The 18,701-nt window shown below is 48.8% G+C and overlaps 1 protein-coding gene across 3 annotated transcripts in view; it reads right to left on the reverse strand.

Moving 5' to 3' along the window:
* The window catches only part of Cabin1 (calcineurin binding protein 1), a 115,545-nt gene that overhangs the window by 91,315 nt on the left and 5,529 nt on the right, over positions 1–18,701 (reverse strand). For all 3 annotated transcript variants that reach the window (XM_031348562.1, XM_031348561.1, XM_031348560.1), the window contains exons 2-15: positions 15,921–15,995; positions 15,392–15,484; positions 14,862–14,975; positions 13,994–14,128; positions 13,165–13,345; positions 11,757–11,886; positions 9,963–10,112; positions 8,426–8,712; positions 7,886–8,054; positions 5,876–6,012; positions 4,902–5,119; positions 2,421–2,499; positions 1,681–1,868; positions 606–749 (exon numbers count right to left, since the gene is read on the reverse strand). In XM_031348562.1, coding sequence (XP_031204422.1) covers positions 606–749; positions 1,681–1,868; positions 2,421–2,499; positions 4,902–5,119; positions 5,876–6,012; positions 7,886–8,054; positions 8,426–8,712; positions 9,963–10,112; positions 11,757–11,886; positions 13,165–13,345; positions 13,994–14,128; positions 14,862–14,975; positions 15,392–15,484; positions 15,921–15,923 — 2,028 coding nt within the window. In that variant the 5' untranslated portion in view covers positions 15,924–15,995. The remainder of the gene's footprint in view (positions 1–605; positions 750–1,680; positions 1,869–2,420; positions 2,500–4,901; positions 5,120–5,875; positions 6,013–7,885; positions 8,055–8,425; positions 8,713–9,962; positions 10,113–11,756; positions 11,887–13,164; positions 13,346–13,993; positions 14,129–14,861; positions 14,976–15,391; positions 15,485–15,920; positions 15,996–18,701) is intronic.

The following is an 18,701-nucleotide window of genomic DNA, read 5'->3' on the forward strand; positions in this document are numbered from 1 at the left end:
AAAATATCTGCCAGGTGTGAAAGCTTCATGGTCACTGTTCAGCAAACCACTTGACCAGCCAGACTGCCAGGGTACAGGGTGACACACATTAGTGACCCACAGGGCTCTTTCCCCACAAGAGGCCCAATGCATCCTGGCACACAGGCAGCAGAGTACCTGCTCTCATCCTAAAACAAAGGTAGAGGACTCTAGAAGCTACTTTGAGCCATGTGAAACACCACAGATGAGGAACTGCTGCAGGCAGAGGGAGCACGGTGAGAAGAGCGAGCTCAGCGAGAAGGGCGAGCCCAGCGAGAAGGGCACACACTATACAGTTCTTCCAGCCCACAGCCAGGCCAGCACGGTCTGCAGAGCTAGCAGGTCCTCCGTCTCTGCTAGGGCCCTGCTGCTCGTGCGAGGGGAACAACTACTTCTACACTATGCTTCCTCGAAGCTTCCACACTGGATGGTGGACAAGCTCCTTGACATGCTTCACTCTCCATCCAGGACCTTCTGCTCGGCACATGGGCATCTCTAACTCCACAGGAGCAGATCAGGTCTGGTCTGATAGATCAACTGAGAATAAGTCTTCCACCAAGAAAATACCATAAAAAGCTTCCACTTACTTCCTCCAGAGAAACAACAGAGTCATTGTGAAGGTTGGGCAGCCGGATGACAATGTCCCCTTGCTCAGCCCCTGCCTCAGCACTGGAGCTCTGGAGTATTTCTGTGCAGATATCATAGTTCTCCAAGGCTTGCTCCATGTCTCCCTGGTCAGAAGACAAACCAAAAAATGGGGACAAAAAAGTAGAGAACTAATTGTGCTGTGCCAGGTCCCATGCATTGCTGATCTCACTAGATACAGGCACCCTTAAGTCAGTTATTTGCTGATCTGATCTGGTACTAACTAGTGCAGGCTGGCCTTAAACTCCACCCCTCTAAGTGCTGGGATTACAGATGTGCCACAAAGCTAGGTTTTTAACTCAGTATTGCTATCCTCATATCCCACCCTTCCAGAAAAGGGCCTTCCAGGAAAGTGGGGCTAACCAAGTATTTGTTGACTGAGTAAGTGAGTGAGCGATCCATGCCTCAACTCTGTGAAACACAGGATCACTAACCCATGTCACAGCTGAAGCAGCCAATGCCAGCTCAGAAGAGGCGGGTGTCATGCAGACCTGGAGTTAAAACCAAGGTCTGTCCTAAGTGTAGAACCGATATCCTCCTTCACATTAAGTGTGTGTTGCTTCCCTCAGATCGAGCTGCTGCAGATGCTGAAATCTGGCTGTCTTTGACACAGTCTACCAGTGCACCAATTGCTGGCACTGATGGGTACCGGGGAACTGCCAAGCCACTCTGGCCTTCCCAGCTAGGCTCTAAGGAGAAGCCCCCTCGAACCCTCATAAACAGATGAGTTGCTCCTTTTGGAGAGCTCTGTTCCATTCCTGATACTTGCCTGAGCTTTCTCGAAAAAATAGAAAGGGTCAATCAAGGCGATCTTGAACAGGAGTTGCTAGGGAGCACAGAATCTCCCGAGGCTCTGTGGTGGGCACTGAGGTGCTTTCCAGAACAGCAGTCAGTGCTGACATGCTGGCAGTTCCCCACCATACCCCACCTCCTCAGACCAAGGCCAGTAGGGCTATGGATATATATTTCCTCAATATGGCCAAGTTTCTACCCTCCCTGCCATGGCACAGAACTAACCTGTAGGGCCAAGAAACGTGCCTTCAGCCAGTAAACACGGACAACAAACTCCAGCCAGCCATCCTCAAACAGGTCCCGCTGAGACGACGCAAATGACAACTGCAGGAGGTCACCCAGGCAGTGAGTGCCCGGGAAGTCAGGCCCAAACCTACCTGTCACCACACCAGCAGGGCAGTTCCGGGGAGACACTGAAAACCATCAGAGCACCGTGAGGCCCTCATGTCACCATCCCAACACCCTCCTGCCCCAGAGGCTGCCTTCAGCCCTCCCTTAAATGTCCATGACGAGGTACTCTGAGTCGTGGAAGACTTATAGCCCATGAGCAGCAGCACAGAGAGGAGCTCAGTTGATACAGGTGCAGAGAGCACGAGAGCTGCTGAGAGCTGTGAGAAAGGGATCACTAACTTCCCTGACAGAACTCTGAGCGCATGTGCACTCTGCCGGGTGGCATCCACTAGACGGATCTGAGAGAACTGCTGAGACACAGCACTGAGTAGTCACTCCAAAGCCAGCACTTTCTTAAGTCCCAAATAACAGCCAACAGCAGGTGCGTGTTACACCTGCCTCTGCTGCCACCCCCCAAGTACTGGGGATTTACCAGAAATACTTAAAAGGCATCTCAGAGAAGGTGCTTACACTGCATGCGCAGAGAAGTGCTACATGCTCAGCACCCCATTTTAGCTTCCCTCAGCCTTCAGGGGTTCAGAAAATCATCGCACTAAGAACCTGATGCCTCTTACCTGTGGAGCTTCTGCCTTTGGTCAACAACCACTGGTCCAGTTGGAGCTCCATGCATGAGAGGGACATCAGCATCATGTCCTGTAGGACACGAAGCACAGGCGGGAATAAACTCACAAAGATTTGCCAAAGAATCAAGTGGCCATCTAAATTTAACTTTTTTTTCTAGTACAGGGTCTCATGGATCCTAAGCTTGGCCTCAAAATGACTCTGTGGCTGGGGGCTGACCTTAAACTTCCGTCTTCACCTCCTGAGTCCTGGGGTTACAGGAGTGGAGCACCATGCTTGTTCCAGGCCTGGGGGATCTACCATGAGCATTGTGCAGGCTTTGCAAACATTTGACTTTGAGCTACACCATCAGCACTAATATTTACTGTTTACAAACCTGCTTAAAATGTATTTATTTATGTATCTTTCCTCTTTTTGTAAAGATTTATTTATTTATTTTATGTATATGGGTACACTGTAGTTGTCTTCAGACACACCAGAAGAGAGTATCAGATCCTATTACAGATGGTTGTGAGCCACCATGTGGTTGCTGGGAATTGAACTCAGGACCTCTGGAAGAGCAGTCAGCACTCTTAACTGCTGAACCATCTCTCCAGTTGTGTTAGATTGTGTATATGTGCATATGTGTGTGGTGTGTGTATGTGTGCAGTATAGAGGATCAGAGAGCCTTTATGTGGGTTCCAGGGATCATACTCAGGTTGTCAGGGGCTGCACAGCGAGCTCTTTTACCCACTGAACCATCTTCTGCTGCTCCTGAATTTACTTTTGATGAAAACACAATTCTTCCTTCCACCTGTTTGTTAGTTACTTAACAACAATCAACGGCTACCTGCCAGGATAGTTAGATAAAACAAGGATGGCGCTTCCTAGGGAGGAAGCAACCTGTCACCTCACTTCTGCACCAGACCAGACACAAGCTATCCATCTTTAAACATTCAAAGCACAAGCAGTGTGCTGTGTCATCCCAGAGCACTAAGGAGGCCAAGACTCGGGGCGAGGGCACTGCCAGCAGGCAGACCTAGGAAAAGAAAGGTCAGTCCCATCTCTGGATTCCAAATGCTGGCTCCTACTGATTCACATTGTTCCTGAGGGGACAGGCCAGTGGGAAAAAGCTACTTAGAGGCATCCCAGTGAGGTTTTGCTCGGCACTCCAGCCTGACTCACAGCTAGAAATATTACCAGGATTGGGCCCTGTGGTAGTGTGAATGAGAATGGCCCCACAGGCTCACAAGTTTGAACACTTGATCCCCAACTGGCCAAACTGTGAAGAATCAGAACATATGGCCTTATGGGAGAAGGCATGTCACTGGGGCAGGCTTAAGTTCCTGGCTATTTCTTATGGGAGAAGGCATGTCACTGGGGCAGGCTTAAGTTCCTGGCTGTCTGTGGAGATTTAAGTTCTCAGTTGCTGCTTCAGTGCCTCCCCTGCCTACTTGCTGTCACGCTCCTTCCCGTGATGGTGATGTCCTCCTATCCCTCTGCAACTGTAGGCCCCAAAGAAACCCTCCTTCCTATTAACTTGCCTTGGCCATGGTGTCTTATCACAGCAACAAAAAAAAAAAGAATAAATAAATAACTAAAACAGATCCTGGTGGCTCTTGTTTTCCTATCTCAGCATCTGGCATTCTACCTTCAAGAAATAAAATGGGGCCGGGAGTGGTGGCGCACGCCTTTAATCCCAGCACTTGGGAGGCAGAGGCAGGCGGATTTCTGAGTTCGAGGCCAGCCTGGTCTACAGAGTGAGGTCCAGGACAGCCAGGGCTATACAGAGAAACCCTGTCTCAAAAAAAAAAAAAAAAAAAAAAAAAAAAAAGAAATGAAATGGGTCTGACAGCCTATGTCTCCTGGAGTGCTAGAAAACACTACAGCAGGGGCCTGGGATATGGAATGCAGTGGACAGGGCTGAGAAAGGCTCGGCTGCCAACTGCTGGAGGCCCCATTACTCCCCTAAATGCCCGACTTTGCTTTTACACTATTGTTTTCTCAGCTGATAAATATATGAATAGGGCTGGAGATGCAGTTCAGTGGTAGAGTGCTTACCCAGCATGGACAAGTCCCCCAATACCATGCATGCACACAAAAAACTTTTTTTTAAATTAGTAATATAGCCAAAGGTTCCTTTTCTTTTCCCTGAAACCTCTCCCATCTCAGTAAACAACACTAGAAGCCCTCCCCATGGCTTCTTCCTCCTCATGTCCAGATGTCTTGGCAGCTGTATTCAAGAATCTCAACTTCATTGCCCTGCCACTAAGAGAGCCCATGACCACCATGGCTCGGCTGGCAACAGCCTCCTTCCAATCCACTCTACTCACTCTTATCCCCAGAGAACTCCATTCAGTCACTAGGGCTCTTCGGGGCACAAGATAGGTCATGGGATTCCCGGTCTCAAACTACACAATGGCCCAGGCTCTAGACTCAGATCGGCTCCCTGTCACTGTCCCTGTCCCACGGCACTGGCCTTAGGAGGCGCCAACCTTGATGTGTGTGTTGCAGCAGTCCCTCAGCAGTGGGTTGGGCAGGCTGGTGCTGTGCCGCCTCCAGCTGTGGTAGACACTAAGGACGACATCCGCCAGGCCTGGGGGCCACTTCAACAGGAACTTGTGGCCCATGCTCTTCAAATAGCGCATCATGAGCTCCAGGACACCCCCATTGCTCAGGTTCTCCATCAGGAACGCATGCACATCCTGCTTCTCTGTCCACACAAGGAAAACAACCTCACCAAAACCAACAGGTCCTCCTGTGTCCTGTTTCTCTTCTCTTTGGAAGAGGATAGCTTGTGACCTGACTACCCCACTCAATCTAGGTGACGAAAAAGTCACACTGAAGTACTGATGCCAGGCTACCAGGGCTAAATGCTGGCTCCAATCCTTGTCAGTGGAGAACAAGCCTCTCTAAGCTGGCATGTTTAAGATCAACACCAAAAGGGCTGGCCAGGGCTGCATGTGCAGTGAATGAGATCATATGCACAAAAGTGTGTGGGACACAGTACACACAGAACAGATGTGATAACTCACATTAAACTGACGAAGGCAAGCCTCTCAACCCAGTGTTAAGTTCACAGCCTCAGAAGCACAGCAAGTATGTACCTGGATCCCTCAGCTGACCACAGGCAGCTCCTTCACCAACTTTTTAAAAGATTCATTAATTTATTTTATGTGAGTACACTGTAGCCATCTTCAGACACACCCGAAGAAGGCATCAGATCCCATTACAGATGGTTGTGAGCCACCATGTGGTTGCTGGGAATTGAACTCAGAATCTCTAGAAGAGTAGTCAGTGCTCTTAACCACTGAGCCATCTCTCCAGCCCCCTCCCTTTTATTTTTAAAGACTTTCACCAACTCTTATGAAATTCCCCAGAACCATTCTGCAGAGCAAAAGCCAGGCAGGTCACAGGCTGACAGAAGGAAGACTGCCCAGCAGTGACTGAGCACATTGCCCATTCCTACCAGATTCCATGAATGTGGCTGAATCAAAGGACAGTCGATGAGGGCCCACGTTTGAGAAGCTCTCCAGTTTGGCTTCTGACTGAACTTCATAGCTATTAAATGGATCATCTTCCTCCTCAGGGTCCAGTTTTCTCAACCTACGTGAAATATGCTAAAATCATGAAAGCCGTACCACTCACTGTGACAGAGCATCCCAACTCCTCCTAATAGAGCAACTCAATTGAACCAAGATAACATTTGCTGAAACAGATGGGTGAGAACATCCACACCCAGGCCGAAGAGCCGCTGCTTCTCTCCAGATTTCTGTGACTGATCGGAACCCACACTTGTTCATTTATATCACTAACAGATGGCTGCTGAGCAGCAGCCAAGTGCCAGGCATAAAACCATAATACAGGGAGTTGGCCAACAGGGAGTTCATCTCTTAATTGGAGAGTTAGAACATAAGCAGGTAAAACACAAACAACCCACATCAGGACCACCACCAAGCAGTTGCCTCAGACAGAGTCACAGGGACTCTGCACTGGAGAGGAGAATCAGAGGGAATGCTCCTCAGGCTAACAACAGGGATGGGCTAAGCATGAGCAGAAGCTCGAGACCAGGTACAAAGGCGAGCACACTGTGCTGGGGCCACAGGGGTGCCCAGGGTAGGGACACAGCACAGCCATCTGAGCTCCTCACATTGCAGCCACACCCTAAAGACTCTTCTAAGGACCAGGTTTTGCCCACCCTTGTAGCACCTCTACAGTGTAATATTCAGGGCACCTATATACCCCACATTTACTGCATGCACACTCCAGCAAGACTCCAGCAAGCAAGCTGTTATACTGTTATAGGAAAACCCAAAGTAACAAAGACTCAAACCTCAGAGAAACTGAGTCAAATACAGTAGACACAAATGCACATATACAAGACAGGAAACAAGCGCCAGGGTATGACAGTGGGGCTAAGAGGAAGGCAGGGTCACCCACACTACATCACACTCCTCACTCTTCCAAAGAGCAGCTTTTTCCTGTACTACATCTCAGGAGAAACTAGCACACGGCATCAAATCTCTACCTTGTCCTGCCTTAGCTGTGTTCTAAACACAGCCCTTGATCTAAGAATTACACCCTCATGGGAGAGATCTTGGGAAGGGAACAAAGAACAGTTAAGTGTATTAATATAAAATAGATGTGTAACTCTGCTAAAGCTTTCAGATCCCTCCTGCACTGTCAGAGTCACTACTGATGTAAACTGTCACTGGTCAAAACGACAACCAAAGACTTGTGATCTCTGGACAGAGTACTGATGAAACCTACTCAAGAAACAGTGGAGAGAGAAAAGGCGTAAACTTACAAAGACACAGGAGTTGAGAGAGGAAGTCCTGGCAAGCCAAAAGTATGCCCCCAGATGCTGTGAAGGAAAATGATGGAGCAGGGCACATTACTTGTTCCTTCACTCTCCCACGAAAGGAAAAGCAGGCACCAGGAAGCAGGCCCACTAGCACAATGAATCCTAGAAAGGCCAGGGAGAGCGCCTAGGGCCTCTGAAGAACAGCAAGGCAAGCAGGAGCAGTAAAAACCCTGAAAAGAAGTAGGGCCAGGTCGCTCCTGTTTCTGAGAGCTATCATCTTCTCCCCTGGAATCCTTTGAGGAACATGAAGAGCCAATGAAATGAAGGAGCAGGCTTGCCCTCCATCTTCTCAGAATGCAATGGAACAAATGGCGACATAAAGCCAGGCAGGCACGCACACACTGAAAGACAGGTGCCTTGCTTCCTGGGGTTTCCATAAGCATTTGCAATGGCCCTGAAGTACCCCAAGAAAAAGTGGGTGTCATGACTACACATCCCTCACTCATTCATCTTGTGGGAACTCAGACAACAGACAGTCCCCAGGTGGACCAAGTCAGCTCTTGTATTCAGGAGGTGAGAAAAATAGCAGTCAGTGCGAAGAGGTTGAAAACACCGCTGAGAGAAAAGAAAAGCAGCTTGTAGGTTACGTCAGAAAAACCACACAGCGCCCAGTACCTAGACGGCAGGAACTTTACTAGAAGCCCCTGGAAATCCACTTTCTCTTCTTTTTTGCACTTGGTGTTTCGGACACGGGCAGACCTCCGCTTTGCTGTCTCTCCACTTTCCTCTAAGGTCTTCTTACGCTTCACCCCTTTCTTAGATTTATCTCCTCCAGAAACATCACCTTCACAGAGAATGACAATTAAACCATTACACAATGACTGGAAAGGACCCATTGGTAACCCTCTTTTACAATCCACCAACACTGACATCTCTAACAGGAAGTCCTGAGTCCCTTACTGGCCCTGCCCTTCTTGAGCTGAGAAGAGCCCAGGCCAGGGCTCAGGACACTCCTACCTTCAGTGCTGGGGATCTGACCTCCAGTCCTCCTGCTCCTAAAGCAAGTGCTTTACCAACGGAGCCACCTGGAGGCTGGAGCTCAGCCACAAAGACCAGCATGGTGCACTTCCCCGGAGATGCCAAGGCCTCCTGCTCTTACTCCCGCTGGGCTCACATACGGGCTCTCAAGAATGTGAGGCCACAAGGCCTGCTCACCCATAGGAGCGCCTGTGTCCAGCAGGCCGGGACTGTGCAGTGGGAAGGTGGCTGTGGGCACAGAGGCGTAGGAGAGCACGGGCTCGGCCCCAGCAGCAGTAGGATTGGTGCACACAGGACGGGGCTGGACCACGCTGACAGGTGGAACCACCACAGAGGACGCGAGCAGCTGGCTGGGATCCCGGTAGTCAGACAGGTCAATCCTCTTCCCGAGGCTGGGCCTTGGAGGCTCACAAGTGGTGAGATGGTTGTACATGGCAAGCAAGCTCTCTCCAAGGCACTTCCACCTGCAAAGCAAGGTCCAGCACCCCAGTCAGCATCTGTAGAGAATCAGCAGACCCGTTCCCAGGGCTGTGACTTCAACGAGGAGGGGAAAGTCAGTCAACATTTTGACATTATAACCATTATAACCAACAAAATATTGAATCCAACATGTGCTAAGATGGAGAAGCCCAAGCCAGAGCAGGTGCATCTGCTCTGAGTATCTTCCTGCTCCTCACCCCGGCAGAGACTGTCACGACCGGATGTTCTGTGTCATTACACCATCCCCTACGGAGCAGGGTGCTGTCCCCAGCATCAGGCCTGCTGGGAAGGGCCAGGAGAGGAGCTCTATATCACAGTGGCAATGATCTGCGTACGGTGCCTACTGAGGGACAAGGGGATTGGATTACACTGATGGCAGGACATGTGAAACTTAAAGACTCAAAATGTAACGGCAGAACTTGTATGTACATTAAGTGTGTTTGAGAGAGCCTCACTGTGTCGCCCCAGCTGGCCTCAAACTCACTATGCAGTGCAATCTGGTCTGGAAACCAGAGACCCACCTGCTCCAGCCTCTCTAGTCTGGGATTTCACGCATAAGCTTATCCATAATGCCAGAATTTTTAAAACAAAAATTAATCAAAGCTTACTACCCTGCCAGGCAGTGATGGTGCACGCCTTTAATCCTAGCACTTGGGAGGCAGAGGCAGGCAGATTTCTGAGTTCGAGGCCAGCCTGGCCTACAGAGTGAGTTCCAGGACAGCCAGGGCTACACAGAGAAACCCTGTCTCGAAAAACCAAAAAAAAAAGTTACTACCCCAAGTCCAGTGTAGCACCAATAGCAGCTCTTCCTCCCAGGAAGGAAGGGCCTCTTATACATACAGAGCTCACAAACACTGTGCTGAAACCCATCTTACAGAGGAACATCTCATCGGGCCTGATACAAGCACAGACTCAACAGCCAGGGAAGTCCACACCTGTGACAAACTCCAGGGTTCCAGGCTCCCACCTAGCTGGGGTCTGCCAAATGTTAACGTTCTTTGCCCTTCTCAACAGAGAAGACTGAGAAGGACAGGAGCATTCCTGGTGACTGTGATGAGCAGCTTCCGCACTGTGATTGCTTGCTAGCAGCCTGCACGCAAGTACAGGACCCCAGCACTCTAGCTCTGTGCTCTCCCTCCCCTCCCACAGCCCCGGGTCTGGCCTGGGGTTTCTCCCTGCTGTGCTGGGAGTACCTTACCAGCCAAGCTATCATCCAGAGAAAGCGGACACTTACGTGAAGAAAGGGATGGGCTGCACTAGTTTCAGGTCTGGCTCCTTTTCCCGCACGATCAGTGCTTGCCTCCTCTTCCGCAGCCCCAGAGCCTCATCTACAATGGCCTGTGTCTCTGCTGCACTCACTGACACATCGTGAATTGACATGTCACTAAAAGTGTATAAGATGGGGAAAGTACAGTGTTAAAGTCAGAGCCAATGCTAATATTTTAAAGACAGTGATGCCCTTTAATCAGTAATTTGATATTTCCTGAACAGAAATTACAACTTGACTCCTCAACCGTCCTCAAATGGACGGTTATCAACATTCGTACCTACATCCACTGGAAACCACAAAGGCCCTTTGTTCCTTCCACAGTTTACAAAAGGGCAAACAGTCTTCCTATGTATTGATAGTTGTCACCTTTGTGTCTGAAAAGCCACAAGAAAGAAAAGACTGCCTGTTCCAACAAAGCCATTAAACAAATTATGTTTACCAAAGTCAGTGGTAGCTCCAAAATACAGAAAGATGGGGGTCTCCAGGTCTCAGGTGACCACTCACAGCCTGAGATGAGACAATACTTGCCCTTTTAGTGCCCAGACAGTCGGTGGCTCCAGCAGGACTACTTCCTGCAGCCACTCAAGAGACTTAAGGATCTCACGGAAACACTAGTTCATTAAAGACACTGGTGAACACAGGATAGGCTGACAGAGAGAACAGTCTGAGATGGGTAGCCACAATCCCCAGCAGGTGAGCTCCAGGGGCCAGGGAACACCTGACCAACAAGAAGGGATTTCTGACTGGAGAGGCTGAGGAGCTCAGAGCTCAGGAAGCTGCAGAGGCACCATCAGAGAACTGCAATGTCAAGGAGAAACTGTGCAAAACAGGTAGAGAAGCAGGAACACGGCAAGTGTTGTCTGAGAAGTGTCAGGCACGTTTCTGTGATAAAACGTGACTGACAATCAACTAGGGAAGAAAGAGTTTACTTCACTTATACATCCAGCTAATAATAGTCCATGACTGAGGGAACTCACACAGGGCAGGAACCTGGAGGCAGGAGCTGATGCAGAGGCCACGGGGGAGTGCTGCTTACTGGCTGCTCCTCATGGCTTGCTCAGTCTGCTTTCTTATAGATCTCAGGACCATCAGCCCAGGGATGGCACCAGCCGACAGTGAGCTGGGCCCTCCTCCATCAATCACTAATTAAGAAAATGCCCCATGGCCTCACCTATAGCTAATCTTAGGAAGGCATTTTCTCAGTTGAGGCTCCCTTCTCTCAGATGACTCTAACTTATAGACGTAAAGTAAACATAAGTAAACATAAAACCAGCAGCAAAGGAGGTTACTCCAGTCAGAGCCAAACTGAAGACACAGGATGCTTACAACCCGGCCAGGGAAGAATGTGCCAGGGATCAGACGCAGCTCTGACAAAAGGAACCTGAGAGGGAAAAGCAAGAGGTAAAGGGAACAAGGGAGGGCCCAGGCTGCAGGGGCCTCTGGGTGATACAGGTAGGAGGGAGCTTTGCTCTGGAGGCATGGCGGGGGTTGGCACACAATCAAGGTGTGTGTGGGATACTGAATTTGAGCAGTACTGATAAAAAAATTCTTGGCTTGAGCTGTGACCCTGAGTTCAGTCCGTATCACCTAACCCTGCCAAACCACAAGCAAGTTAAAATAAGCTGATTGATGAGGGCAGCCAGGTGATGGAATCCTGGCATCCAGGGCTCCAATCACACATAGATCAGGACAGAAAAGGGGATGACAGTTGACCCTGATGCTTAGTAACCACACATGGTGGCGTGACGTAAGCCTTACCATTTGAGGAACATTCGGAGGGAGTCCTTCCGGAGGCAAGGCTGCTCTTCAAAAATCTTCTCCTTGAGGACCAGGCCTTTGCTGTACCGGCAGTCTTTCTCCAGTGCTTTGCAGATGAAGTAGAGACATGCTAGGAGGGAAAAAACGTTTAGGAGCCGAGACTGCTTCAAGACCTCTAGCCTCGCTAGTCAACACTGGGACAACGTTCTCACACTGGAATCGAATGCACAACAGAAATGGCAAGGCATAGTAAAGACTGCTGCGACAACTATAATACCCAGAGCAGACCAGAAGAGACGGCCTGCAGCTGAGGACAACAACCTGTGCCAGAAGCAAGCAGACTATGACCTTCCTGTACAGCCTTGACCCTGAGATTTGAGATTTAATAACTGCTGCAAAAATTATCTAAAGTGGGCTGGAGAGATGGCTCAGCAGTTAGGAGCACTGACTGCACTTCCAAAGGTCCTGAGTTCAATTCCCAGCAACCACATACATGGTGGTTCACAACTATCTGTAATGAAATCTGATGCTCTTTTCTGGGTGTCTGAAGACAGTGACAGTCTACTTAAATATAATAAATAAATAAATCTTTAAAAAAATATCTAAAGCACTCACAGTGGTTACCTATTGACTAATGGGAAAACAGCCTTGAACATGTCTGGACATCTCAGCGATGAGAGCGACACTGTCACCCAGTGTCACCCAGTGTCAGAGCCTGGAGGGTGGAGTATCGAACTATCCCTGAACCCACAATGCGGTTTGCTCTCTCAGGTTCTGGGTTTATCTGGAACTTCTCACTCCCTTTTCTATGTTTCACTTTTGGGATAGACAGGGAAATGTTTACCCTACAAATGCCCACCTTTATATTTTAGAGCACATAAACTAAGTGGCTCAACAGGCCCATGGGTGGAGAAGAATTTTGCTTCAGGATGAATTCCACCTCTAGTATCACACACACGTGGGGTGTGCCTACCTTCCCTCTTCATTTCCAACCCCATCCCCATCAGTAAATATATAGCAAGGAGGCGGCACACCCAAAGGCCAAGAGCAGGCACCAACCAACCCTGACTTAGCCTCAGCCTCCAAAGCTACGAGAAATAAATGTGTCCCATAGTCACTCGATGTGACAGGCATGTGAGTTCAAGACCAGCCTGGATGGCAGGAGACCTTTTCTCAAAAAACCAAAGGACAAAAACCCAAAAAGACAATGTACAAGGAAAGAGGGGGATCCTTTGGGGAACAGCACATAACTTACCTAGTACCTCACTACTAAACTGACAGTATCTGCCTGGGAAGTGGAGACTGGGAAAGCGACTAAATCAAGTAGGTGAGAGCATCTCCATCCTCCCTCAGTTTGACAGATGTCTGCTAGCACACCCAAGCCAAGCTCTCTCGCCCGCCCACTCACTTGTGTAGTCACCGAGGCTGTACAGAACAGTGATGAGATTGTCCAGGCACGGCCAGTGGTCAGGGTTACACCGAAGCCCTTCCTCAAAAGCATGGCGAGCCAGGGGGAGCCGGATGAGCCTCAGGGCCACGTGTCCGATTTTGTACCAAAGGTTGACATCTGTGGAATCCAGCATCACTGCCTAGAAGCAGTGTAAGCAGAGGTATAGGTATGCACTTGATTAGAGTTTTCACTGAACACACAAGGTGGGGATAAAAGGACACAGCACTGGCCCAGCTATTTAAATTACCCAGGAAAGTGGCAAGGCAGTGTCCTTGCTTATACTAAGAAAGCTAGCTCACATTCCTGGAGTCATATGTTTCCGAGATGCAGAGAAATGACACATTAAAAAGTCACATGAAACACAGCATGACAACTCATACCTGTCATTATGACTAGAGTGCACCAAATTCAGCTGTCAGGCTCTGGTCTTCACACCTGAACATCACCAACTTGTCACCTGCTGTGTGAGTCTCCAGCCTCAGCCTTCCAAGGCTTGGCTTACAGACAGGTATCACCACGCCCAGGGTTACCATCCCCCCCCCATTAGCTGGATGTTCAAATGCATTAAAATAAGCCACATGATGGTAGAAAATGTCTCATAAAGTCCGCTGCACTGAAGCCCGCCTCAGTCCCTAACCCTGCCTTCCAGACCTTTCTGTACTCAATGCCTGGGGTACAAGAGCCTAAAGGGACACCACTACAAAGTCTCTTCAGTCAACAAGACCACTCCATGTCCCTTCTTCATCAATTTCCTACATAGGAATTTTGAGTACTACCAACTCCATACCTCCAAATAAAATTCCATAGCTGTCTCCAGGTCCTCTCGCTGGGCTGCCAGCTGGGCCAGGTTCTTATACGTAGAATATTTCAGTATCAGTCCAGGGTGTTTCAGCCCTTCCTTCTCATCTCCAGAAGAAACTGCCTGAGAGAAGACAGAGACAAAAGTGACACCACGGCCCTACAGCTGCAGCAAGCGATCGATAGGATGCTGGTTTCCTGCTTGAGACAGCTCAGTTCCCCCTCACCTGGGAAATTAGGGTGTCACAGATATTCTAGGCAGACCCAATAGCTCTTTCACATAAAAAGCCAAACCACCATGAAGCACTCTGCACAAGTTTGGTTACCAAAAAAGACAAAGGACCCCTGTCTACCACTGCTGCCATATCTGAACACTCAGGTGAAAACCCAGGCCGACCAGTGCCCCCTATTCAGGGACAAGTGCTTAAAAAACAAGAAAGTGGCTGGCCATGGCAGTAGTACTTTTAATCACAACCTTCAGGAGGCAGACACAGGCAGAACTCTGCTAGTTATAGGCCAGTCTGTCTACAGGGAGTTCCAGGATAGCCAGCCCTCAGCATGCAGGAGGCAGGGGCAGGACAAGCAATCAGTTCAAGGCTAGATTTGGCTACATAGCCAATTCAAGACTAGAGTGGACCACATGAAACCCTGTCTCAAGAAAATAACAAAACTAAAACCAAACAAACACACACATATGTCCACACGTGTAAAACAGAGACAGACAATGAAAAGCACTGGGTAGGGTGTTATAGGCCTATCATGCAAGCTTCTAGGAGAACCCTGAGTTTCAGGCTATCCTGGACTTCAAAGGGAGACTTTGACTCAAGAAAACCCAGCCCAGCCGACCAGTGCCTCACCTCCCGCAGCAGGCGAGCCTCCAGGAGCTCATGGTAGGCCTTGGCAGACTCCTCAAACCTGTCATGTTTTTGTAGATCCAGGGCCTTGTGGTACAGGGCAAACGCTTCTGCCTCCTGCAAGCCAAGATGGAGACGTTTTCACACCACACAGACCTGGATCCTTTCACATCAAAAAGGTGTGTAAGGAAGGCTGAGTGACTGCTAAGTTAACTGTCAGCTACAGCCTCTATAGTCAAAGAAAATCTACTACTCAGTGTTCAGACTTCATTATTGGAAAGAGCCCACACACACGGGGGGGTGGGGGAGGGGTGAGGGGCAGGTGGTAGATAAGAGGCAACAACACGCAGAGAAGAGCATACAATTAGTTCTTCAGTATGACTGTCTCCTGAGTGAAACAAGTTCAACAGAGGTGGAGAGCCAGCCATCCGCACCATGCCATCCTGCTTACAACTCCACTGAGGACACACCAGAATTCATTTAAAATGAGCAGCGAGAGCTCCCTCGGAAGCAGATCTGAGAGTGCAGCATACCTGAGCCTCCTTTGTCTGGATTTTGTGACTTTTAAAGCTTCCTTCATGGTCATCCTCAATTGTGGAGCTGGCATTTAAGGCTGCAATTCGAATCTAAAAACAAATTCAGAGGAATAGCAGCATAGTGCTCAGATGAATACAATTATGTTTCAGAATACAGTCTAGGCTATGAAAAACTATGGAAGAAGAACCACCAACAATCGCTCAGAGGGAAAATTGTCATCTATGGGATAATACCAAGCAAGGGTGGAAAGTATGTCCTGGATACTGTCCACCCCAAAGGAACAGAGGCTGGGAGCCCCAGTTCCTACTCAATACAGAAGACCTGGGTATTAGAGCAGCAATTCCAATCAAACATCTATTTTGTGTCCTTCCTACAAGTATGACTGAAGACTGACAAGCATTCTCACCCCCAGGTGTACTAACAGCATTCCTGGAAAAGGCTGCACAGGAAAAATGCTCCTGTCCCCCAGGAGCAGAGTGACAAACAACACTGTCACCAACAACTTAGGCGGGGAGTAATTCTTACCATATTCAAAGATTCAGCACCACCACGGAGGATCACTTCCCATCACTGGTGGAGGATGTGCCAGTCAACAGTCCCCTGAAGAGGAAACAGGACAAAGAGGTTCAGGAAAAAACAGGAACTGCACAGTGCTCAGGCCTACCTGTTTCTAAGAAATATAAGGGAAAAACAAACAAGAAGGCAAACCAGAGCCAGGCAATGGTGGCGCACACCTTTAATCCCGGTACTTGGGAGGCAGAGGCAGGTAGATTTCTGAGTTCGAGGCCAGCCTGGTCTACAGAGTGAGTTCCAGGACAGCCAGGGCTACACAGAGAAAGCCTGTCTCGAAAAACCAAAACAAACAAACAAAAACAAACAAACAAAAACAAACAAAAAACAAAAACAGTTTGAAGACTTTTACAGATGATGGGATTGGTAAGACAGTGGAGAAATTAGAACTTCCTATGTTGCTTCTGGAATTATAAAACAGCCTCTATGGAAAACATTGGCAGTTCCTCAAAATCCCAGACAGAATTAGCATATGATCTGGAACCCCACTCCTATGCATCTACTCAGAGGAAAAGAACATGTCCACACCAAAACTTGGTTATAAATGGACACAGTAGCATTATTCCCAAGAGCTAAAAGGTGGGGCCACACGAGGCCCATAACCTCATGAATAAAATGTAGAAAGTCTGTAAAGGAACAATATCCATTCATAACGAATAATGTATGCTACAACATGAAGGAACCTTTAAAACCAAGCTAAATAAATAATGTCATACGCAAAACAGTCAATACTGTCTGCATCCAGTTATATGACACATCTGAAATAGACAAAATCAATCAGCAGGTAAGGAAAATGCTGGCATCGGGCTGTGACCTGCTCCAAGTTAGTCTACATTGTGTAAACTATGAGTTTTTAGGCTGTGCCTGGCCCTCAGAGACTCCATTTTACAAGCAGCTTTGACTCCCATTTTGAGAATGGAGGATGGCTATTCATGGTGGATATGTGAACTGCATCTGTCTAGCACAACCCACATAACAGACAGATAAATGACAGAGTAGAAAGGTTGTCACCCTATAAATGTATGAGTGACCCAGGACTGTAGTGCACATGGGCATAGTAAAGTTTTACCAGGAAAGCTAGGCCCAGGAATATGGCAAACACAGCAGACTAAGGAAGAAGGCTCGCACTACCTAGCACTGCACTGGCAGCAGACCCTACCAACCTAGCACCTGACCACTGTGTGCCAGGCAGGCCACCCCCAACTTTCCTAGGAGCTTCAGTTCTGCTACGTCCCAGCTCCTGAGAACCTACTCAACTGTGACCTGCTCTCCTGTTTGTCTGGACTTACTGTCCATGGGTCCATCCGATCACCTAGTCCCAGTACCGCCTTTTCCCTCTCCCTCTGCAGCTTCGGTCTCAGGACTAGCCGCAGTCGGACTCACAAGAGCTTCCACAGAGGTGGACTATTGTGTTTCTACCAACTTCCTTACTTCTCAGGAGCCTCTTAAACTCTGCTGTGGCTTCTTAACCCTTGACAGAACCCTGTAGTGTGTATGTGTGTGTGTGTGTATGTGTGTGTGTGTGTGTGTGTGTGTGTGAGAGAGAGAGAGAGAGAGAGAGAGAGAGAGAGAGTATGTATGTGTGAGAGAGCGTGTGTGTGTGTATGTGTGTGAGAGAGTGAGTGTGTGAGAGAAAGTGTGTGTGTGTATGTGTGTATGTGTGAGAGAATGTGTATGTAAGAGAGAGTGTGTGTGAGAGACTGTGTTGTGTGAGAGAGACTGTGTTGTGTGAGAGAGAGTGTGTATGTGAGAGAGAGAGAGTGTGAGAAAGAAAGTGTGTGAGAGGGAGAATGTGTGTGTGAGATAGTGAGAGAGTGTGTGTGAGAGAGTGTGTGTGTGAGAGAGTGTGTGTGTGTGAGAGAAAGAGTGTGTGTGTGAGAGAGTGAGAGAGAGTGTGTGTGTGTGAGAGTGTGTGTGAGAAAGAGAGATGTAGAGAGGGGGGAGAGAGTATGTATGTGTGACAGAGAGTGTGTGTGTGTGTGTGAGAGAATGTGTGTGTGTGAGAGAGAAAATGTGTGTGTGAGAGAGAGTGAGAGTGTATGTGAGAGTGTGTGTGTGAGAGTGTGTGTGTGTAAGAGAGAGAGTGAAAGAGAGTGCGTGTGTGTGTGTGTGTGTGTGTGTGTGTGTGTGAGAGAGAGAGAGAGTGTGTGTGTGTATGTGGGGGGGGGGAGAGAGTATATGTGTGTGTCCGTCCGTCCGATGAATGTGTTTCTTTGGATATTTTCCCACTCATCTGGATTCAGGGTACTTTGAGCTCCAGCAGGAGGAGCACTGTCCTGGAAGCCATGCTTTCTGCCTGTAGGCTGAGAGAGGGCAGTAAAGCGGCCAACGCCCAAGTTGCTCGTGGCTAAAACCACGGTGATTTCCTAACAGCCTGGGCATGTCACATCATGACGTGGGAACTGGGGCTCTGCTCCTGGTGTCTGCGGCCTCTTCTCTTCTGGAGAGGAGTGAGGGAGACCCTCTGCAGAGGCATGCTCTTTCTTGTATGGAGAGACACCAGAGCAAAAGGGTTACTGTGCAATTCCTAATGTGTACCCTACAGCTAATGTCAGTAGCTAGCACAGAGAAAAGAACCCGTGCTCACTCAGCCAGGTTACCAAGGACAGTGGGAGCAAACGGGTGCCGCTGAAACGCCATACCTTGTGAATCATTGCTGTTATCACTACCTTATTATTATTGTCTTTGGCATTATGAAAGGAAAGCATTTGTTGTTGCAGGATACCTGATCACACT

Source organism: Mastomys coucha, unplaced genomic scaffold (genome assembly GCF_008632895.1).
Source record: "Mastomys coucha isolate ucsf_1 unplaced genomic scaffold, UCSF_Mcou_1 pScaffold3, whole genome shotgun sequence".
Lineage (NCBI taxonomy): Eukaryota > Metazoa > Chordata > Mammalia > Rodentia > Muridae > Mastomys > Mastomys coucha.